Source organism: Rhinolophus sinicus, chromosome 17, assembly GCF_057876585.1.
Source record: "Rhinolophus sinicus isolate RSI-liver-muscle chromosome 17, RSI-T2T, whole genome shotgun sequence".
Classification (NCBI taxonomy): Eukaryota; Metazoa; Chordata; class Mammalia; order Chiroptera; family Rhinolophidae; genus Rhinolophus; species Rhinolophus sinicus.
Genome location: NC_142517.1, coordinates 51979317 through 52003785, shown reverse-complemented (window position 1 = coordinate 52003785; position 24469 = coordinate 51979317). Strand labels below are relative to the sequence as shown.

At 37.8% G+C, this 24469-nt stretch overlaps 1 protein-coding gene across 14 annotated transcripts in view; it reads right to left on the bottom strand.

The window, feature by feature from the left end:
- The window catches only part of LPP (LIM domain containing preferred translocation partner in lipoma), a 652405-nt gene that overhangs the window by 353677 nt on the left and 274259 nt on the right, over nt 1-24469 (bottom strand). For all 14 annotated transcript variants that reach the window (XM_019752112.3, XM_019752114.3, XM_019752117.3 and 11 more), the window contains one exon: nt 16086-16198. In XM_019752112.3, the coding sequence (XP_019607671.3) occupies nt 16086-16198 (113 nt within the window). The remainder of the gene's footprint in view (nt 1-16085; nt 16199-24469) is intronic.

Here is a 24469-nt window from a genome sequence, read left to right as displayed (position 1 = left end):
AAACCTTGGGTGGAAACAAATACTTGAGCTATTTACCACTTGAACATAAAGAGATGGGAGGAGCACTGCGAAGTGCACGAACACTTGGCAAATAACCAGTGTTCTTTTAGGTGAAAATAAAGGAAGATCGGACTCAAAGGGTCAGCTGTGGTCAGACTATGCAGGTGTACAAATGCTTGGCATGGAAGGAGCTTGGCTGGTATCCAAGGTACAGATATCTAAAGGATAAACACCGTCCCCATGACGAAGGAGAGAGTGGGCAGGGGTAATTGTATCTTGGGACTTAGTGTCGATATGGGAACAAACACATGGTACGAATCACATATATTTTAAGCAGTGCACAGACAATTTACATTAACAACACTCCCAGCAGGAATTCCTTTTTTTTTTTTTTTTTTTATGAAAAAGGATGCCATTGATAAAAAGTGAGTACGGGGCCCTATCAGAAAGCTATTGAGCACTTTAATCGGGAATGAATGTAAATCCCCATGACAACAAGCACGTCTCCCTTCAATTTCAGGAATACAAATTCACAGACTGCTTTGAAAAGACTGTTACTTCCCTAGGTAAAGACTAAAAAAAGTCTAAAGGAGGCAAGGAATGATGCTCTCTCAAGCCTCACTATTCTGACCTCAACTTAAAACACCTTCCTCTACTTCAGAATTCTGTTCATGCCTCATTAGAGGCTTTCCTAAGAAATGTTTCCTTTTTTTCCTAGAATATTCAGAGTCACGTGATAAATCAAATGACAACCACTTACTTAGCTATAGTTTATTTCCTAGTCTATATTAAAGAACCAAAACAAATAACAAAGGACGAATGAAAAAAACGGAACTGGTCCTTTCTACCTTTCCTTCCCTGCTCTCTCCCCTATTCCAACGTGACCTGTTTTCTTTATGATGTACGCCACTTAAACCAAGTCTAGAGGCTGTGTCCTCATCTGTGGTTCAAACTTCAAGTAGAATCCAGGCCTCTACCTAGATTTAAATCAAAAGGATTCAAAGCAGTGAGATGTTTTCACCAAGTCATAACCCCTCAGTTTTAGTCCCCTCCCATGATATAGGGCAGTAATAAAACAAACCCCACAGGGACATTTTGAAAACCAGGTTGCAGAAGGTCCTGGGAACCGCGTGTCCAGTAGAATGCTAAGTATACAATAGGTTTTCTATAAATGTTCGCTAGTAGTATGTTCTGTAAATAAGAGGAGTATAGGATTATACTAGGTGAGTTCTAGGAGACCCTATAGCTATTAAACAAAAAGTCTTGGTCTCAGAGTGAGGCTTCATTTCGGTGGCTGAAGACAGATCCTGTAAGAAGAAAAAGGCTGGAGTTTTGAAAGGAAGCTGAGCCTCCTCTGAGAACAGAAGTATCTCAGATACCCATTCAAAGGGAAAACTTTTAGTTCCCCTCGCAGATTTACCAAATCTGAACCTTTGGGAGCAGGGTCTAATAATTTGCATCGAACAAGCCCTTCAGTTCTTTTCCACATTAAATTTGAAATCTGCTGGCCTAGAATTTGGTTGCCAGGTGCTAATGCAAGTGTTAACAATAACTGGAACAATTTCAGTAAAATCCCACAACTCTAAACGCACTTAAGGAGACTTTTTTACTAATACATTCTAACCCAATTCCTGAAGACAGGGAAAATACTTTTTTCTCATTTGATAGTTCTGTGTTCTCACCCACAGTGCCAACAGAGCAAACACAATTGACTTCACTTCTCCTCCTTTGTAGAAATGGCAACATTTACCACCTTGAAGGGGTGCTGTAAGTTCCCATTTATTGGTGTTTATAAATTCCTCTGAGTGCTCTGAAAAATCAACTATAAGTTGGCATTATTCATAACACCCTGTTGGAGCTTAATACATATTCAATTAAAAAACAGTGACAACAATACAGCAATATCCACAAATTAGCATTAATTATAGCTCTGTATTATTCTCACCCTACTGCCACAATTGTATCTAGGCGGAGCTGTTTATGTCTGAAGACTGTATAGTGTAGCGTCCCTCTCAATAATGACGAGCAGCCTTCGCTCAATGGTACCAACATTTCCTCTAGAAGTTCACATCGCCCTTGCCTCAGAGTTCTAACTTTTTAGAGGATCTTCTATTTGTCAAACACTAGGACAGAAAGTAAATACTTCTCCCCTGAAGAAAGTCAGGATCCTACAAAGCATCCTGGACGCCTCTATTTCCTATAGCCCTCTCTTTCCAAATTGCTCTGGACTCTAGCTCCCCTTCATCATGATAATGGCCACCGTCCTGGTTCAGGCCCTCATCTGCCTCTAGATTCCTACAGTTGACCTCCAAGCCTTTCTACCATTGCAACTTCTGAACAGTCAAGTTCTGCTATATTATAGAAATCTATCTAAATAGAGATCAGGTCATTTTGGGCTCCTTCATAAGGGTCTTTATTGTTCCCTAAAGATAATTTTAGCCTCAGATTGAGAAAAATCTCAAAACTGTCATCAAAACTATTAAAGAGAAGTAATTCATTTATTTGAATTGGGGGAGTGGCTGTAAGATACTCAGAGAAACTTTTACCAAAGAAAGACAGCAGAAAGAAACTCTCAGGCAGAAGGAACAGTTTAAGCAAAGGCTGTAAGGCTCTGTGTCTCTCCATCTAGGTCATTCAGGTTCAGTTTCCTCCAGGGGGCAATAATCTGATAGCTAGCCAATCCATCCCCGGGGATCAAGGAGTGTCACCCTTCTGTCCCCCATCCGCTTCCCTGCCCTGTCTCTCAGCCACCAGAGCACATCTTGCTGTAATGGGTTTTGCTGACTCTGCATGAGCCTTTGACATGCATAGTTGAGGTTGAGGAATCTGTGCCTAGTGGGTTTGAGGTTTCATCAAGAGAAAAAGAAGGAACTTATGTGATTTCACTGAGTAACTATTTTCACTACAAAAAATTCCTATTATTTATTTTTCCCCTTTTTGAAATGGCACTAAGGAAACACATGCCAGACTGTCATGAACAAAGCTGTACTTTCCAAACAGTAGCAAGGACTAAATATAGAAAAGCTTGATTTGTTCATCGTATATATAACTTCCTTTCCTCTTTCCTTTCCCCACCACCTTGAGCCAGTGTGTAGAAGTGGTACATGTTGAAAACTTTGCATGCTACAACAGCATCAAAAGCATCAAGGGGGTGATAAGACCATATATAATACATACTCCATAGATTTGCCAGAGAATTCCTATTGCCAAGACAAAGAATCAATCAATAAATCAATCCACAAGTATTAACCTAATATCAAAAAATGAGATAAAGACTATGGGTCATAGAGGAATTTGAGCTGTGATCCAGTCTTCAGACAGTTTCTAAAAGGGGAATGAACAAGAAGATAATACAATAAGTTCAGGCCTATGCGTCCTACAACCTCCAGTTGGGGTTGGGGCCAGCTCTCCTACTAACTGTGTCACCTTGGGCAGTTCACTTAAAAAAATCTGTCCTGCCCATTTCCTCATCACAAGAAAGATGGCCTGGATTAAGACCCTTTCAGATATGAAGCACTATGATTTGTGATGTTAAATGATTTCTACATGTCCCCTCATGTCACATTATGATTCTGGTTTTATGATATATAGTTTGGAGGCAATATTAATGTGCATAATATAATTACATCAGTCCACAAAAACACATACATTAAGTGGCAGGAAAATGAAACATCATTAATTGATTTGTCCATTAACTGATTCATGGTAGCCTTTACTATGAACCAGATACTACTGGATACTCTATACTCTTTAATCTTAATTAATCCTCGGAAAAACTTCCTAAGTTATTCCCATTTTGCATGTGCAGATGAGTAATCAACTGGTAAGCAATAGAGCAGGGTTTCCTGGTATGCAACCCTAGGCTCATGTCACTGTACCACACTACTCAGTCTATAGATTTGCAGAGAAGGGAGAGTTGGGATAAGCTGGTGGTAGCAGAGGCGGTGTGGAGGGCTGAGTTAGGTTATTCAAAAAGGAAGGATTTCTGATCAGCTGATTGATAAGGCTATTCCAGTCAGAAAAAGAGACACAAGGACAATTAACTCTGTGTGGCAAGCTGATGATAAGAATATCAGCCTCATAAGAGCAAAGACTAGAAAGAGCACAGTGGGGGATAAGGTATGCTTTAAACAGTGCCATAAGTCATGGAGTACTCTGAAAATCAACCAACAGAGGAAATTTAATGGGGTAGGCAATAAAAAGCCATAGGAAGAAAATAACCTTTTTTTGAAGACCAATTGCATAGAAATATGCAGCTAGAATAGACAAGCAAACAAACAGAATCAAAGCAATAATTCTATGTGATTCGGAGAAGGAAGACACTAAGACAATGGGTGGGAAAATGATGGGACTCGTACAAACCTGAGAGTCATGTTTGAACCAAAAAAATGTCAGATGTTGGTGACAGATATGTTAAAAAAGTAAGACCTATCAACAATAACCAGAGTTCAGAGTCTGGAAGACTAGAAAATATGGTGGTATCTCCAACAGAATGGAAGCCTTGGGGGAATATGATGAGTAGAATGTGGAACATATTAAATGCGAAGAGACAGAAGGTTTTCTCTGTAGAAAGACCCATTTATCCAACTATGGATAAATGGCACATAAGTTGTCAAAGGAAAACACAGTGCCAAGAGTCATAATGAGTTCAAGTCATTAAATAAACAGATCGAAGATTGCCTCTATTCGAGTTTTGACTTCTACTAAGAGAAGACTGATCAGAAAAGAGAACCCTGACTGGCTACCTCAATTTAGGGTCAGGGAAAAAAAAAAAAAAAGGAGGCGAAGGAGGAGGAGGAGGAGGAGGAAGAGAAGAAGAAGAAGAAGAAGAAGAAGAAGAAGAAGGAGGAGGAGGAGGAGGAGGAGGAGGAGGGGGAGGAGGAGGAGGAGGAGAAAGAGAAGAAGAAGGGGAGGATCTTATAAAGAGAGAAAAGGAACCATCGCAGATGTAGCACAGGAACCATGAATGTTGTGTTCAGTGTAAACTGGGGAAGTGAGGCGTCTCAAACCATCAAGAGTGTTACCTGCCTTAGAAATGTACAAGAACATGGCAGAAAGGTTAACAGTCACTGGAGAATAAGAGGAGGTGGTAAACACATGCAAGACTCATTTCAGTAGAGCTGAAATAAGTCCGTGCTAGGACAGTGGCTTAAATCCCAGTTTACAGAGAGAAACATGGTAGGGCAGGGGAGGGGAAGGAGAGGAGAGAGGAGAGAGTCTCGTTTCATGAATCTGTAACTCTATGAAAATATTTCACTATAGCTGCCATGGCCTAAAACTGGTTTCTATCTCCACTGGGTCAGAGGAGAATTACTAAAGTGATGCTGTACCACTTTCAATAGCTAAAAGGAAATGGAAACGATCCTCTAGGAATATTTCAACTTACAAAATGTCTTGATGTAAAATGATAATAAAAATGATGACGTCTCCTGGATGTGCACAGTGGTTTGCCATATTTCTTATTCAATTGTTTGATTATCTCTTCATGGAACGCCTAAGTGTGAGCCAACCAGGTACTCTATGAAGTTCTGAAATAGGTCTTCTGGAGTCAAGACCTGGACTCTGAAGTATACATATTGTAGTAAGCTGTTGTTTGAATCAATACATCTCTATTCAGCGCACAGTTTGTCATCATCTTCTCAATACACACCATACAAGCAAATATACCATTTAAAGGCTATAGATGTATTCACTGCTCTACATATGGGGTGATGTCATTTCTAATAGAATTAAAGATCAAGGATGTTGAAATAATATTACAAACAAATTATTTTATAAGGTAAATTTTTTACTGACTTACAAAGTGCCATCAAATGGGTTATTTTCATCTCATTGTCAAGAAAACCCAGAAGATAGGAGAAATAGGATTCTGACACTAGCTCTATGACTGAAGAAACAGATTTGGCTCTGAGGGATGATCTGCTCCAAGTCACATATCATCTTGATGTGTCATCCACAGTTCAAAACAAAAAGGTGGCTGTAGGACAGACAGAGACTCCTTTAAGCAATAAAGGGAATGAGACAAATGATGGGGAAAGAAGGGAATTTCTGAACTCCTCAACTCCTCTCTCTCTCTCTTTCTCTTTCTCTTTCTCTCTCTCTTTTTTTCTCTCTCTCACACTTTCTCTCTCTCTCTAAATATGTGTGTGTGTGTGTGTGTGTGTGTGTGTGTATATATATATATATATATATATATATATATATATATATATGTATGTATATATCATACACCAAATACTTTACTTCCAAACATAACAGTAAAATAACATTTCTTACAGTGTAAATCCTCTTCTTATTGTGTCACTCCCACACCCCTTTTTAAAAAACTGCCACAGAAACACTATTTTTCCCCACCAGTTACCACCAATGTTACATTTTTTCTACAATAATAAAAATTGACAAATTTATTAGTTTATTGATAAAATAAACATAAAAACAAATACAAATTATGACAGAATTTCATTTTAAAGTTCTATAAAGAGCTTTCCTATATTTTAAAGCCAAAGTACATCCTTCCAATCTGTAAAGATACAATTAAGAAAGAAAGAAAGAAAGAAAGAAAGAAAGAAAGAAAGAAAGAAAGAAAGAAAGAAAGAAAGAAAGAAAGAAAGAGAGCTGAAGACAATACTGTAACAGAGGATTCTATAACAGAACTCATCAAAAGCGTACAAATAATAAAAGTGCTTGGAGAGGAAAGTGACAATTGCTGTTTTGTGTCCTTCTCTGAAACAGAATAGAAAGGAAGAATAACAATAAAGTAGTGATGGCAAAAGAGAAAGAAATGGACTGGCATGACTCAGAAAAAATGCAGGGTTTCATCCCTGCCGAGGATGCTTAATGCCATGGAAACCTAGAATAGTACTTAACCTCTCGGAGCCTCAGTCCCTTCGCTAGGGCAAGACGGAAGATGTATCACATGTAATACTATATTTTATCTATTAGACGTGCACAAATTCCTGACTTTTGAATGGATCAAGCAAAATCAGCTACACACAGAAAATCTCCTTAAAACATTAGAGTTTCAAAAATAAAATATGAGTTAAATCCTTAGGTTTTTGGTCTTGGCATCCTCTACTCCCTCATTTACTCCTTCTTTCAGTTCAAGTTTTTTTGTGCCCATATTGAGTGGATTATGTAAATTACAAAGGAACTAAAGGATTTGTGAGCCCAACAGGGCTTCCTTACCAAATCCATGGATAAGAAGTGCATGGTACAATCTGCGAGGGGACTGGCAGAGAATATGCTGGAGGCTGGGATGGAAGATGAACTTCTTTCCACTAAAGAATTACTATTCTTTAAAGAAAGCTATCTCGATAGCCCCTGGTCACCAGCCATGAACACATTGTTGATGACTTTGGCTGCTTTTTGAGAATTTTTTAAAAACCTGCCTTCTCTCATTGGTAAGGGAATTGATACCAAGCCAAGAGGCTTAAAAGTCCCCAAAATGCACTTCGTTTTTGTCCATTTAAAAATAAATCACTGCTTCCATGACATTTGTTGTAAGATCTAAACAAGCTGCTTGACTCTGAGCCTTTTTTAACTTTTTTAATTTGTTAAATTATATTTTACAATTTATAATTCAATATGAAAGTATAAAGAGGTGATATTTTATTACCAAGGCATTGAATTGTAGAGCTGTAAGAGCTCTAAAATTTAATTTAATTCAATCATTCATTTTGCAGAGGGCGTTGGTAGGAGTATTTCTTTAGCAGAAAGACTTAAGTCCCCAAGTATATAAGGGCAAGGGATGAGATCACTGGTGAACTTTGGGAAGGCATGGTGAAAGCAAAGGATAGCTATAACTGTGGCAGAACTCAGCACAGAGACCAGCTAGCTCAGAATAGCCCATTAGTAATAGCATCAACAATAAATATTTACTAAGCCTTATGATATGTCAGGTACATACACTACTGTCTACGTGCATTATCACTTTGCAGCCTCAAAGAGGTAGTACAATAATTATGCCCATTTTACAGATGAGCTAACTGATTGCGATCAATAACTGCAATCAGTGAGTGGGGAACCAGGTGTGAACTCAGGCAGTCTGGATCCAGCGCACTGTGTTAGCCGACAAACTTAGTTGTCCTTGAAGCTGTACTTGGCTTAGATAATGCAAGCAGGGAAGGCATTTCTGTGGAGACCTCAAGGGTAACGGTGAGCTTTAGATTAACAGAAAAGGTAGCAGTAACTGAGCTGACTTCAAGCTGCTACAACAAAAACAATGATGGGGTAGGGGATCCTCTTTGGAAAGAATGTTTGAGGTACATAATGAAAACCAGTCAAAACAACAGCAAAATCGCTTCACGAGTTTATCCTTTCTAATAAAAATTACTTTGCCACATTTCCTGACACTCTGATGACATAGTCATTAAGAGGCATGGATAAGAAATAGTGAGGGAAGAACTTAGAAAGGCTTGAAAATTCAACCAAAGACCATTCCTCAGAAGTCATGTATGCATGGCATGGAAAATAGAGTCTTTCCTACCTGCCTATGGATCCTCACAACTAATAAATAGCCTTGTGGGCTGGGGTAAAGGTTGCTGATCTGCTCTTGGCATGAGTATCTAAGAGAAACCCTTTCGCTACCCCGCCTCCCCTAATTGCACACATATGGTACAGACTAGATGCAGATACACTATGGCTGCCCTGATATTTAAAGCGCTATATATTCTCAATCTAGATAAAAGATAAAGGGCAGAGAGCAAGCTAGCTAGGTCTACCAGAAGGGCAGACCCACAGCCACTGCGAACCACACTTTCTCTCCAAATTCAGGTGGATATAGATGTATAAGTCAAGGGCAGATCATAACCACAAAAATGCAAACTAAAATAAAAGAAAATAAAATATAAAATAAAACAAAATAAAATAAGCAAGCAAGCAATAGGATTCTTTCATATGATAAAACTATTGAAAAAGAATACCAATATGAAAGAGAAGAAATCCAAAACCATAATATAGGAGTTCCATAAAAAAGAAAAAGGCAAATCAACGATTAAAATGCTTATTCCAAATAACACACAAAAAAATCCCGTTTGGCTAAATAAAAATCGGACTCCTCAGATCAAACAGATTCATGGAATGCTGAGTAGAAATACTGGGGTGAGGGTGAAAGGACCTGTATCTAGATATGTTGTAATAAAATTACTGAATCCCACAAATAAAGCTTTCAGGTCAAACAAGAAAGAGTTACTAAATTACAAAAAGAATCAGACCGGCATCTGACTTCTCATATGCAACACTAAATACTAAATGATACTAATGATAGCAGAGACATCTTTGTAGGATACTGAGGTTAAAAAAAAAAAAAAAAAAAAAAAAATTTGATTCTAGAATTCTACTTGTAGCCAACCTTTTACTTAAATATGAAGGCACAAAGAAGTTATTTTCAGATATATAAGAAGTCAGGAAATACATCACACATATGACAAAAAAAATCACTTCATGAAGTACTGTGGGAGAAAAAAAAAAGAACAAAAAAGTAAGGAATCAGGATGATGAATTCAAGAAAAAGAAATGGTAAACAAGAAACAGTGCAATAAACAAGTGAAAGGTATAGTTTATTAATAATGTGGTGGTACAATTTAATGTGAGAAATTATTCTTTAAAAAAGTGCTATAAAGGTTAAAATATTATAACACATTTTCCAAATTGTTTTAAATACCACTTTGGATGAAGCAGGGGTTAGAACGTTCAAGCTTCATATGGCGTACATATTGGGGGTGGAGCACACATGCATATCAAAATCGTTCCCTGAGAGAAGAAACATGTTTGAAAATATTTAATCTCTGTTGTTTGATTTATTTACATTCCTAGAAAAAAACGCATTAATTTTTAGACATAGAAAAAAATATATTCCGGCTTTGAAGAAATCACTAAGATTCTTCATGGGAGAGACAAAATGGGATAAAACTTCCACTGACTCAGAAAGAACCAACCGCAGTTTCACTTAACTTTTGGCAAAGGAAATTTTCTGAAGTATACAAATATCATAAATTATTCCCTATTTAAAAAAAAAAAAAAGCAGGAGGTAAAGTAAAGCTAACCTTATTGGTTATTCCTATACAACTAGTTTTCTCATAAGACTTTTCTTTCACAATAGGAGGCATGTGTGTGTCCTAGATTATTTCAATGGTAATTGAGTTGATAAGAGTGAGTGGGTGTGTATGTGCACGTACTCCATTATCAATTCCAGAGAAAAGGTTTATCTCTTTAAATATATATATATATATATATATATATATATATTATAAAAAAAAAAAAAATATATATATATATATATATATATATATATATATATATTTTTTTTTTTTTTTTTTTTTTTTTTTTTTAAATAAGGAAGAGAAACTATGGCATTCCATGAAAAAGGCTCAAGTTGCTAAATGAAACATTGGAATAGTCCCTATTGGCTCTAAGACTGCTACTTTCAAAGAAGTTTTTACAAGTTTAGACACCAAAAATACTTCTCTCTTCTCAAATGAATACCCAATAAGACAATGATTCAGAGTGAAAGACAAACAGGAAAACTCTGACATTCGCTTCTAGAAAGTCACATTGACCCGAACCAGCTACATGCCTAAGAACCCACCAGCTCTGCTAAACATACACTGACCTACATATGCGGACCATAAAAGGAGGAGATAATCGCCAAGCAAGCTGCTGCTGCTGCTGCTGTTGCCACAGTCACAAACAACCTTACAAGGCAACTAGGGTTTGCTAACCCAATGCCCAAGGGAACAGGGCGAAGGGCCAGGAAGAAATAAGCATCTCAATCACTCCTTTGGTATGTTTTCATGGATCAAGATACTCTTGTATTCTCACTGCACAGAAAGGAAAAGTGCTTCAGAGTGGAATGAATCAAGCTTTTACTGACCATTTTGGTTTTGCTCTGGCGATACTGGACACCCCTCCGCTCAGCCTTATAGCCTGGAGCTGCTCCTCCTTTACCCAGCCTTCTCCTGCCTTACCCCACTACCAGGCGCAGAAGGGATGCCCTCTATACCAGAGTATGTTCACACCATAGAAAGCAAGTCCTGCCGCTTATTTCTATGAGTTCATGGATGGATGTGGTCATGGCTGTGGGCCTGAGCTCCTCGCATCTACCAGAAAAATTCTGTCACTCAATACCTGTGGCCAGGATGCTACTCAACTAAGGGTCACAAGACACAGATTGCGCACCAGTTCGACTAAAATGTCAATAGATTTTTAAGTTATCATTGATAAGTGAAATACATAAAATAGATAAGTGGATAAGTGACTATAATCCCCAATTCACCCTACACTTATATGAGATTTGAAATTGTTTTCACAAGAATAGAAATGAGCTGGCCTACAAATTTTTGGAGACCGACTTAAAGCAAGCTGTAAATAACTGCAGAAGTTTCTCTTCTTTCTTCTCCTTTTAACTAAGTCTGGGCATTTCCCTAAGTTCAGTGCATAGATGACGTTTCCCTGTTCTCACTTTCTCCTCAGAAAAGTCACCTCTTTCAGTAGCTTTATTCATCAACTCCTAAGGGCAGACATCAGCTATGTCCCTCCCGGCTTGACAGTTCCTTTGAATGTGCATTATTTTCTAAGAGAGTCAGCAGAAAGTCAGTGCAAGGAAATCATAAAGGAACAAATTTCAGTTCAATAAGAGAAAAAGAAAATGAACATTTAGAGTAACCAGAGGCGGACAAAACAGTCTGAGTTCTGAGGTGACGGGACTGGAGTTATAGTAGCAAAGGCGGCCATCCTGCCTGAATGAATGGAAGAGGAGATATGAAAACTGAAAGTGTAAAATCATTGGATAGCAGGCAAGTAAAAGCAAGCCACGGGACGGAGTCACAATGGAAAGAGCAGAGTTAAAAGGTGTCAACTGGAGATCATGGGAAAAACAAAAAATCAAGTAGAGATGCTGTAAAAAGGGGAAGTTAAATATCAGGCACCTGAACTCAGAGCCATCAGGTATCAGCACATAAGTCCCTGAGGAGCTCAAGGAAGTCAGCCAGACAATCAGAGCTGTCTGCACAAGGTTTCCCACAAGTGCAACATATTTTGCCTTACAGTGTGTTAAAAGCACCACCACTTGGCATCCAACAACAGATCTGGGGATGTCATCTTATTTTTAAAATAGTAACAAATACCTCCAATAAATCACCAATGATTTCAGAAGGGCAAATTCCACAGCCAGAAATGCAGATTTATCACACTTACTTCGTGCTTTCCTTCCCCTGTATTCTTATTCTTGTTACTCCATTTCTGAAAAATCCATTCCCTCTACCTGAAAATAAAGGTCCTACCCAGCCGCGAAACTCCAGTTTAATTGAAATTGTTTCCAACCTTCCTGCATATCTCTAGCCGTGGTTAATTTAGGACTTAGATTGTGCTTCTGATCAAAGCATGATGACCAAGGCATAATGTACCATGAAATACCTTAATTCAGAAGCTGTGTATACACAAAGCTTCCAAACTTGATTCGGATGTTGTAGTTAATCATCTTCTTAACCTTTACCATTGCTTTACCAATAATAGTCACCCATAAACATTTTAGTAAATCGAAAACAAAATTTAGGAGACTCAAACAACCCAAAAGGACTTGAATTATGACCTCTAATTTCCTTGCAAACCTGAATTTCTATGACACACCCCCTCCACGCCCCCTTTGACGCTACTCTACACAATGCTATACACATCCCCATTATGGCTGAAATAGGAAGCAATTGCCAACTGTGGCATCAGCTCAGAAAAAAAGCTAACAGTTCCAAAGTTGAGACTCAGAGCACTAGACCCACGATAGCAAGTTCTACAACTATAATCCTGAGCATGTGTGCCTGAGTTAGAGAAGGTATTGAATTTATAGCGAATGAAGAACAAAGGAATGAATGAAGGGACTGCTCAATGGTCACACCAAACCTTACAGGCACTGAGGTCAAACTGATCATGATAGAAAACATCTCATTTGTTTTCCAAGGGTCATCTTTTCCCATAAAAATGAGAATTCTCAAAACAAGAATTGACACGAAATATTTATCTGCCTTTTGCAAAGAAAAAAAAGAAAACATTTACAGCACACATCAAAAGTTCAGTGAGTCTAGCAGAACTCCAGCAGCAACCGAGCCTTCCAAACAAGAGCACATAACCCCTCATCTGAACCTTATAGCCTTACAGGCAGATACAGCACTAAAGTAAAACCGTGTGCATGGGCCATCTGGTACAGTGAGAAGAAGGACAAATCCAGGAGTCAAGATGTCTCACACATTCAACAAGAGCTCAGCCAGGAACTGCGTGATCTACATCTCCGTGGGTCTCAGTTTCCCCGTTTGTAAAAAGAGGGAATTAATTCATTTAGCAAGTACTTGAAAAGGTTTTAACTAGATGCCTGGCGCCAGGGTTGGTCTAAATGATCTCAAAGGTCCCTTCCAGCACTGAAAATCTTATAATTCTTATAGTCTCACTTAGTAGACGTTCTTTTGGCTCTGACCTGAAAATTTGGCTGGAAACATAAACAGGCTTCTACATAAAAACACACATTTACCAGCTATAATTTGGACTTGGCAACAGGAGATTTCACCATGGCTGAGAGGAAAAAGTGCAAAATTGTATCCAGTGAGTATTATTACTTTGGATTACATTATAGCTCATATCTAAAGGTGGTGCAGCAGGTATGGCCAGAGCCGGGACCAAGTCTCTATCTCATCACATGCCTGTTTTCTTTTGAATTCACCAACAGTCTTCCATATATATTCAGTATAACACGTCACTCCCTACCAGATTTGTCCTTTTCCATTTGGCAAACACTATTTTATTTTTTATCCTTCTTCCTTCTGTTTTGCAATGAACATAAGCCAACATGGCAACAGGCTTTTTGTTTATTTCCTTCCTTTTCAAAAACAAAGTCATGGTTTCAGAACAGTTATCATGACAAGGCCCACACAGAAAAACACTTTTGTAATTTTAGGAAAACTTCATGTTTGAATTTTTCTTAATGAAACCCTTTGCCAAAGCCTCATTATTTTCCTGCTGTTGTTATTTTTATATAGTAATAATTATAACATCAAAATATCTCTGTAGCTATTACAGTTTAGCAATTTCCAATCCGTCTATATTTCACTCAATTATTAGAAGTAGATACAGTTACCTTATTTATATTTATGAGGAAACCAGGACTTAGTGTGACAGGCTGAAAAAAATCTAACTAGAATAACTAGAATAAGCCGCTTAACTGATATTCAAACACAAGTCTTCTGTCACAAAATCAAACAGACTTTTTAGATTTTAAATGCAATAGTTTCTATAATGATCCCAGAGAGAAGACAAAGTAAAGTTTTTAATTGTGTAAATTAATTAATATGCAAAAATCACCCCAACAAAATAAGAGCAAAAGCAGATAAAAGGCAAACTTTACTTTTTTATTTTAACAAAAAAGTACTAAAAATAAAGAAAACTGATTATATTATTTTATTTACAAAGGGATCTCTCTGTTGCATAAAATAAATATAAACTTTGTAAGGTTACTATCCATTGCTGGCATCTGATCTCTGTTTTTACTAGCTTACAGCAAGATAAAATGTAGGAAATTTGTGACATACGTATTTAAGACAGAAAATTTGTAATAGCATCTCAAAGATCTAGCCTTCAAACTGAATGGGAACTTACTGGTTATAACTGGAACATATTAATGTCAACTGATTAAAAAAAAAAAAAGTATTCTTCTATTTCTCACAATCTACTCTGTGGAAACATACCCCCCAAGAAAGCCACATGACTCATCTCCCTACCCCCACCCCGTCCTCCTCTAAGCCTTTGTCAGGGGTCACCAGCTCAGTGAGGTCTTACTGACCATGCCCACCGCAGGGAGACCATATCTTTTACCTGTTCCTTGATCCCTAGCACTGACCCCATTCTTACGTACTTTATAATGTATATGTTTTATTTACTTCAACTAGTTTCACTAACATAAAGTGTCATGTGGAGAGAACCCTGTCTGTCTTTTTGCTCAACAATTCCTGGTGTTATAAGGGTGCTCACACAGGAGCACAGAATATTTGGTGAATGAATCATTTCTTCCTTTGTCTCCCCCAACCTGATATTGAGGAGACAAAATCCAGACAATGGACTGAACTATTTAAGTGATTATGTCCTAAGGCTTTTCCTCTTTAAAATTTACTACGGGAAATTACAAACATATAAAGATAGACTAAAAAATACAATAAATCCCCAAGCACTCAACAATTATCGACCCATAACTAATCTTTTGCCACCTATATTGTCACTCAGTAACTCCCTACTCTTATTATTTTTAAGCAAATATCAGACGCTATTTCACTTTATCCACAAATATTTCCAATGTTTCTCTAAAAGATAAGGTTGTCTCCCCCCCCTTCAACCTATCTACAGTAATACCATACCATCACACCTAAAATAATAATAATTTTTTGAACTTGTTATGAAGATTTCCATCGTGACATGAATGGTATTTGGCTGCCTGAATGGTGGCAGACAGCCACTAGCGACACTGCAGGATCACAGACTGAGAACTACTTCTAATGTCTTCCTGACTCCAGCCCGGAGTTACTTTGCAATCAACACCTCTCTGGAGCATAACAGTTGTATATAAATCAATACATACTCTAATATGCATCCTTGACCTCATTCAGAAGAGCAAACGGATGTTTGTTGCTGCTTTTGCTAGAAAGATGTTGCTGACCAATTAGGACCCACAGTGACCAACCAGAGCCTTCAACCAACGGCCTTACTCACATAGAATGCAATGTTTGTGGATAGAGAAAACAAGCAATAAAAAAGCATGGCTGTGTGTCTCTGGGATAACAAGAAACTGTGAACTTCTCAAATGGCATTCCTAAAAAAATGGTTTTCAGTTTCAAAACGAAATTAGTAGGTAAAAGGATTTGCAAGGCATCCGAGTGCAAGCTGGCAGAACTCTGAGAAGCGTGAGTTGGGCATTTTGCATTAAAGTGCCTCAGCGCTGTGTGAGTAGTAAAGCTCTCTGTAGGCTCTGGATGAATGTTTATCCGCCACAGAAACAATCACTGAATTCATGAGCTTCCTAGCTGGCTTATAAACATGACTTTAAGCACAGATCTTACCTGTGCCCTGAAAGCACCTTCATCAAGGGGTGGTGGAGGAGGGAAGTTTCCAGAGACAGATGGAAGAGCACCGGCATCATCTAGAGGTGGGGGTGGGGGTGGAAGAAAATCACCTACAAAAAGAAAACACACACATGAAGTCAATATGGACACAATTTTATAGCACTCTTAAAGACACATATTTGCTGGCATTTTACTGCTTTGTAATTGGTGTTGACACATAATTTTTTTGTCTTACACGACAGTTATTGCCTATCCTAGTTCTTCTCACTTTAATTAGTAGCCTTAACTTTCAGAAGAACGGGAACCAGATTTGATACCTAGAAGGACATAAAAGCTAGTCTGTGGGGGGTTGGGTACATTCAGCCCAAACGGGGAAGGTGCTTGGGGTGGTGGATTACGGAAGTGTATAAGACTTAGTCCTGAAATAAATTTTCAGTCAAGTAGAAGAGGGAAAAAAAATGCATACACTAGTAAGAATCATACAAGTTGAAATGTATTAAGGTGTACAAACAAACTCTTCTGGATGTTAAGATGAAGGAAAGCTTATGTCCAGGTAGAGAAACAAGGAAGGCTTTACTGAGCATTTAAATTGCCCCTGAACATTATGATATGGAGAGCACTCCAGGCAGAAAGACAGTAGGATAAAGGCATAGAGGTCAAAAAATTCAGGGCCTGAAGAATAAAGAGCAAGTTAGAATATAACATAAATATAAGAACGTAAAATAATGCTAGTAGGCTATAAAAATTACAGCAGTGACCAAATAAGCTTTTAAGTGTGTTACACATCTATCAAAGAATTTGAATTTTATCACGCATGCAGTGGAGCTCCATCAAGGATTTCTGAGAAGGGAACACTTGGTTGCAGTATGATTTACTAAAGACTAATCTAAAAGTACAGGCAGGACTGAGTAGGAAAAACTGGAATAAGAAATATCTGATTTGGAAATCTATATGCAATACAAACAGAAAGTAATGAGACTTTAGGATACTAAGAAACCCCAGCATCACCATCCCACAAGAACAACTGACGTTAGAGTCCCTAGAAGAACGTGCCCAATTTCTAAGATCTGAGGTATAGACATATATCCAAGAGCTCTATGGGTTCATGGCATAGAATCTTTTTAAATGTACTCTCCGCAAGAAATTCCATTAGGAAAAGGAAACTTCCATTTAGAGAAAAAAATCTTTGTCCTTTTTCTTTTAAAAATAATATTGCAGATGCGTTGGGGAAATGTTCTCTATTTATGAGTAAGTAGCTTTTCCTGGCAGTCCTGCTGTTCAGCACGGAGTGGTAGGGCCCCAGTCCCTGTCCCTCAGCGAGCTGCTTTGGGCTAGTACCAAAGCACCACAACTTACATCTCCAGGAAGAAAAGGAGTCTAAAGTGCACAGTGGAAGGATGGCGACCTGGACTGGTTGGTCTGATATACCTGTGAGATGGTTTCCTTGGGCTCCATGTGCCTTATGAATAACGGTCTTAGAGTTGGAAGAGTAGCTAACAGCTGTCAAGGCTAGAGCCCTGCCCTATTCAGACAACCGAGCAGTCAAACACTACAATCTGCTTTTTGGACTCTCCCTGTGTACGAGGCACTGCGCTAAGATTTCCATATACTACCCCTTACTCCTACACAGCTCTCTATGCTGATGGTTCTCAGAGTGCAGAGTTCATCAGGGTTTCTGGAAGGTCTTGTTTAAACATAGATTGCTGAGTCCAACCCCCAGAGTTTCTGACTTAGAAATGCAAATCCAATAATTTGCATTTCTAATAAATTCCCAGGTGATGCTGATACTATTGGTGTTGGGACCACACTTTGAGAAGCACTGCATTAAGCAAAGTACCACACTATTATCCCTCCCTTAGCCTCACACGATTAATAAGATGCAATGAATTATGTCATACGGAAACATTGCTACTTCTCTTACTCTTCTGAGTGTACACATCTGAAGACATACTTTGTCCATGTCCTTCTTAGGGATATAAGCCTCATAAACCTTTATTACCTCACCCAGTCGTTCTAAACATTGGCTACGAACGAGAGTCACCAAGGAAGCTTGTCTAAAAATGCTAGTGCCAAAAATTCCATCTCACACCAATTCAATCAGGGTCTTGGGGACGGACGAAACAGACTGGGGAGGAAGAGTCAGATTCCAGTATTCCTTTAAAACCCAAATGATTCTAAGGTGCAGTCAGGACTGAGAAACTCATGTGGACTTCATTTGGCCAAAGACTGCACTAAACATATATTTAACACCTGTAAGTACAAAGAATTGTCACCAAGTTCTTTTCTGTCTTTAAAAGTCATTAGTTATGTATGATGTCAGGGGGGCAGTAGATTGGGGGTGGGGGAGTCATCACTTTGTGGGGGGTGAAGTGTCTGGCTAGTGCATTGTTCTGTGGACCTGAAACTAATAATAAACAAACAAACAAACAAATAAATCAATCAATCATGAAGGCATATCTATTAAAGTCATCAGGTAAAAGAAGAATGCACACAATGAGATCTTAAGTGATCAGCAAAGGAAGCCAAGCTTGATGGAGACTTAACTACCAAATTCTAGTTCACAGCCTAATTGCAGGTTCAAATGTCCTATCCGGACGTATGTCTTCTTCATACCCAATTTAAAAGAAGATTTCTGAGCATCTTCTTCTACTTCACCAGATCGCAGTATGCCACAGAGAATGGTCCGAGCATTAAACAGTACCAGAACTGAATGAAATCTTGGAGGTACTATTATAAAAGTAGAAACCGAGGCCTATGAAAACCACATGAACAGTCCAAATTCTTACAGCAAATTAGTCTAAGACTAGAAAACACAACTGCCTGTCTCTGAGGTCCCTTTCAACTAGATCCTTCTTGATTGCATTTCTGTCATAGAAATTTAACATAGTGAGGCACAGGTTGATAACACTCCTGGGAGGGTGAAGAGGAACAGAAAAAGAAAATGGAATGTATTTTTAAAAAGAAATAACTTGAAAAGAACATGACTCTAAACTGTATATTCTAGGTAAGATTAGGCAGATTTTTAAAAGCCCTGGTGTTGAAATCATTATAATTATCTGCTTAATTTTGATCAATTATTAACTTAGACCAAACTCAACCATCACAGGCTTCTTCCTGCATTATTCTGAGTGGAACTCACATTTTAAAATGATGTGGAAGAATGGAGAAATGTCTCGAAAACAGATACACACATGTAAAGGGATAGAATTGGCAATGGGTCCTCTGGAGGAAAGCATAACTAGTTGAGAGAGTTGGAATGAAAACTCTTAATAACTATCTTAAATCAGACTAAGAACTATTACGAGAATTCTGACTTAGAGCTCAGCATTTTAACAGGCAAGTACACGAAGGAAAACGTGTCTGTGTTGCAGTAAGAATAAGTTCAACTTAGGAGAGAAGGCAACATTTCCATGTTTAAAAAAGACAGCAAAATGCAAAGAATGGTGTGGGGTGGGGCGGGGTCAGAGAGGAATCCTTTCCATCCCATTTTTTAAAACAATGAAAGAACATGTGGCTTAGATGCTTAGGTGGTGACCCTCGTAGAGCAAAGCGGTTGAACAGAATCAGTGGCAGTACCTTCTAACTAGCAGTGCTAAGCTATAGACCTTCACATCACTGCATGCCCCATCCTCTCTGCTTGACAAGGAAATCCAGATGAACTCCCAGGCCCTGTGAATTACAGGCGCATTGAATAACTCAAATAGGCAGGCCAAAAAAGAACATACCATCAGGCATCTGGTGCAGGGCAGTGATACATACAATATAACAGAGAAATATTTGGTTTTAGAAGAAGTGGGGTAGTCACTTTGCCTACAAACAAATGCCTACAAACCTGGTTCCCTCCTTACCCTCTTCCTCACCATCCAAAGCCTACCACATGCAAAATACATTTATTCCTCAATTACTCAAATTACACAACTAGTGAAACACAGAGCTGGAAATGGGTCCTCCCTTTGCCTTGGCCAGAAGCTAGAAAGGATCTCGCTTAATTTGCTCCATGTCATCCCAAATCATTCAGCTAATATTCAAAGGTTTTGCTGTGCGTCAGAGGTTGTACTGCGAGGGCAGTTAAAGGGTAAGTTGGGCAAATAAAGTATTATATCCCTGATTCTCAAACACTACTTTATGCCAATTTACTTCAGAAAATAGCATGCTATGCATACCATTAACTTGAAAAGGGAGGGAGGGAAAAATCCTAAGAGCCCAGCTCTGCATATTTTTTCAAGCTACCCTTTCTAGTCTAGAGGTAAAAAGGCAGTGCCATTGAGAAGTGATGTGGCCACCTGGTAGAAGCTGAGTTAACTGTAGTTACCCTAGTAACATGGGTTGGGCATGTATGCAAGGCACCAATGCAGAGCTTGCTTATGCCTTCAGGAAACAAAGGCCCCCCCCATAGAGGAAAAACACAAGAATTTACTAGCAAAGAAGGTGATAAATGACTGGTTATGCATGACTGTAGTGCAAAAACAGAAGAGAGCAATTAAATTCAGATCATCAATTGAAATCTGGATTCATTTACTATGGTAAAAAATAAAGCATCATTATATTTCTTCTTCATCTAAATAGCCATGTAAACCTGTACACATACACAGGGATTTAGATAGCAGCCCCTTTTGCGCCTTATACACAGTTTTATCATAGCATCTCTAAACCTTGATATCATTTATGTGCTTATGGTCACTCCTAGTTAGAACTGAAGCTTCTAATAAGTAGAACCCACTCAAAATTTATCTTTATATCCCCACCACCTGGCGTAAGGTTTGGGCTATGGTATGCTCGCTGTAAAAATAGTTAAAAGGTTAAATAATGAAATAAATAACAAGCCATTTAATCTCTCAACTGATATTTTTAAAAAGCCTTCCATGCTTTTCAAACATCATTGTTCAAATCACCAAAGGGATCTAGATAAAATGCAGACTCTGATTTAGCCAGTCTGGGGTGAGGCCTGAGAGTCTGCATTTTTCACATGCTCCCAAATGCTGCTGCTGGAGATGCATGGACTCCACACGGAGTTGCACAACTCGAGGGCTCTTCCAGCTGGCAACTGTTGGTTCTCCAACTTCCTCACGTGGAGAATTTCTGGTTGTTTCAGGAAACCTAAACTTTAACGGAAGTATAAATAAAATCACTTGCAGGCTTCTCAGGTGAAGAATTTAAATGATGAGCACATAAGAGATTGGATTGGAACACACACATACACACACACACACACACACACACACACACGTGAAAAAAATTAATCGTAATTAACGGAGAAAGGAAATATATTCAAAGAAAATAGTACAAAAATTAAAGCCCAAACACGTACAACACAAACCTCAGCTCTATCCTGTAATTCAGAGAAGGCAATGCCACCATCTCAGGTTCAATTTCACCTCACCTATTACATGAAGATGACAATATTTACTTCACAGTGTCACTCTGCAGATCAAAGCAGGTAAAACAGTGACTTTGAACCTTTTCTGACCACAACCCAGAGTCAACAAATAACTTTTCATATCATGATGCAATATTACTATCTGGACATGTGTAAGTCCAAGTCTGTCCGAAACAAGAGTTTCATGAAACCGTATGTACTACATGTAATGCACACTGAAAATGGCTATGTTATATTTATTTATTTAAAAAATGTTTGTGACCCACTAAAGTGAATGTGACCCATAAGTGGGTCTCAACCCACAGTTTAAACATCACTAAGGTAAATTATATGTTAAGTAACTTGTTCAATGTCTACATGATAGATGATAAGTCTTCCTTCCTTTCACTAACGAACAGGAGGGCAATTGAGTCTAAACTTGCCCACTCAGTAGAGGAGACCAAACCTGAGAAGCTGAAGAGACCAAGTAAGAAGATGAAACAAATATAACAGGAGTGGCAATCTCCATAAGGTGATTAGGTCACAGCTATAACATTCTCCTCACGGATGAAAGGTTATTTATTACAAAACCAATTAACTGAAGACTTCATTTACAATTTCACCCTCAACTTCATCTTCGGTTTGCATTAAAACACACATGCCATCAAGAAAACTACACCAGAAAGCACATTGAGTGAAATACTTTAAAAAGGAAGTATTCAAGGTTTAGGACAATTTGTAATGTTAGCATTTGTGGGGTAACATATATGCATTTATTATTGTATCATGATGGAGTATTTTATCTTTTAAATGGATTCCCAAGAAATTAACAACAAGTTGCCTCTAAGAAGCTGCTGAATTTTGCAACTGAGGAATAAGAATGAAAGAGAAACTTACTTACTTTTCATTACACCAGTTTTTAATCTGCCATTATTTTATCTATTTATAATTTTAAAATAACACATATGTACAAAACAAAAAAGAAATTTTCAGTATTTAGAAATGTCTTATCTGCAAATTTAAACTGACTAAGGTTTTAAAAACCACCAGGAAATATTCGGATATGACAGAGGTCAAGAAACCACTGAGATTAAGTACCATTTAATGCATCACCTCTCAATCTTCTCAACCCATTTACTATCCACTGGTTGTACCTAAAAATATGAAAGGAATTACCCTGATTTACTTCCCATGTTTTTCTTAGTAAAGATCAGATAAAACAAGTGCTTATTCCTAGAGCCAAAGCCTACGCACCATCTAAGTGTGACCACAGACCTATGTCCTGGAAAGAGATTAAACACTATTAATAAAGCGGTTCCTGGATTCCCATTTTGCTCCTTGAATGTGCAGCCCCTTGAGAATTCTCTGGGAGAAGTGCTAATGATCAGGACAGCGCTGGGCATTCCTGAATCCCTGTCTTGATTGGCATCGGAATAGCAACAACACAACCTCTCTTAAATGACACATCTTCATCTGTAAATGAGAAGAGATGTAACCTTGACCAAGTAATTTCAATTCTTTATTTCTCACACCAGACATTTTTGGAGTTCAGGCTTTTATTACATATAATTATATATTAGAAAATTAACCTTTCTATTTTTCTTCCACTTTTATTTTCTGCTGCTTAACTAAAAAACAAATTGTTGATTCTGATAGTACTTAATTTTCTGACCAATGGCCTTTAAATGGAAGGACTAAGATTAAAAATAGTGATAAAACACAATATTAATGATGGTATAGGGAAAGCAACACTCTTGTGTGCTACTCATATATAAATAGGAATGTTAAAGATAAATTTTTTTGAGAAAATTTGGCAACAGGTATCAAAAGCCTTAAAAATATTTGATCCAGCAATACAACTTTTAATAAATTAGCCTATTATAGAAGTAACTAAAGAGTATAGAGAGAAGCATGTTAAAAAATCTTCATCACAATGAAATGTAACTGAAAATAATCAGAATGTTCATCAATATAATATTGATAAAAAAATCAACAGTCACACATTAGAAAACTGTGTAGCCATCAAAATGATGATGTTGATCTAGAGTTGACATCTATTTATTCATTGGTTGAGTGTTTTCTCTGTATCAGGCATTATTCTAGATACTGGGGGAACCAGCATACATGCATACATACATACATACATACATACATAAAGTGTTGCTGTCATGGAATTTATACTCTACCAAGAGGAGAAGAATACTTAAAAATAAATTAAAGATACCTAGTATCAAATAGTGAAAAATACTATGTAGAAATATAGGGCAAAAAAGGAGGAATATAATTCTATGGTGGTGATGGAGTATTGCAATTTTTAAGAAAAAGGTTGGGAAATGCCTCACTAATATAGTATTTGAACAGCGACTTAAATCTAGTGAGGGAGTGAGTCATGGAGTAACTGGGAGAGGAACATGAAAAATTGTTCCTGATATATTATTATGTGAGGAAAAAAGTGGGTTACTGAATACTGTTTAAAATACAGTCCTTTTGTGTGTGTGTGTGTGTGTGTGTGTGTATAAACCTTTATGTTAACAATGGTTGTCTATGGCACATGGGATGACAAGAGTTGTTTTTGTTATTCCTTCTCCTTTTGGTTTAATTGTTATACAATAAATGTGAATTATAGACATGCATTTTAAAAAAAAATCAAAAGGAAGATACTTTGAAACAAACTGGCAGAATCTACTCAAACCCAGTGTTTAATTGTAATGCACCATTATATTTACCCAAGCCAAATGTAATGTCTCAGGGCTCTTTCTAAATAACTTAGCTTGAAATGCTCTTTGAGATTCTCAAATTAAAGGTAAGAAGAACTATTATCCTAAAGTAGATGAAGTCTCCCTGGTTTTCAAATGGACAATTTCACTCTTCATTTAGCTAATGCAGAATCCCTGGGTTTTCAGTGAGTTCCGTCCTCATGTTTAACCACAAGTAAATAGTCTGTATCAAGGTGAAACACCACAGTGCATCACACCTAACCATACTTCATTTCTCTATCACACCGTGGTTTCCATTTGTTGAAAAA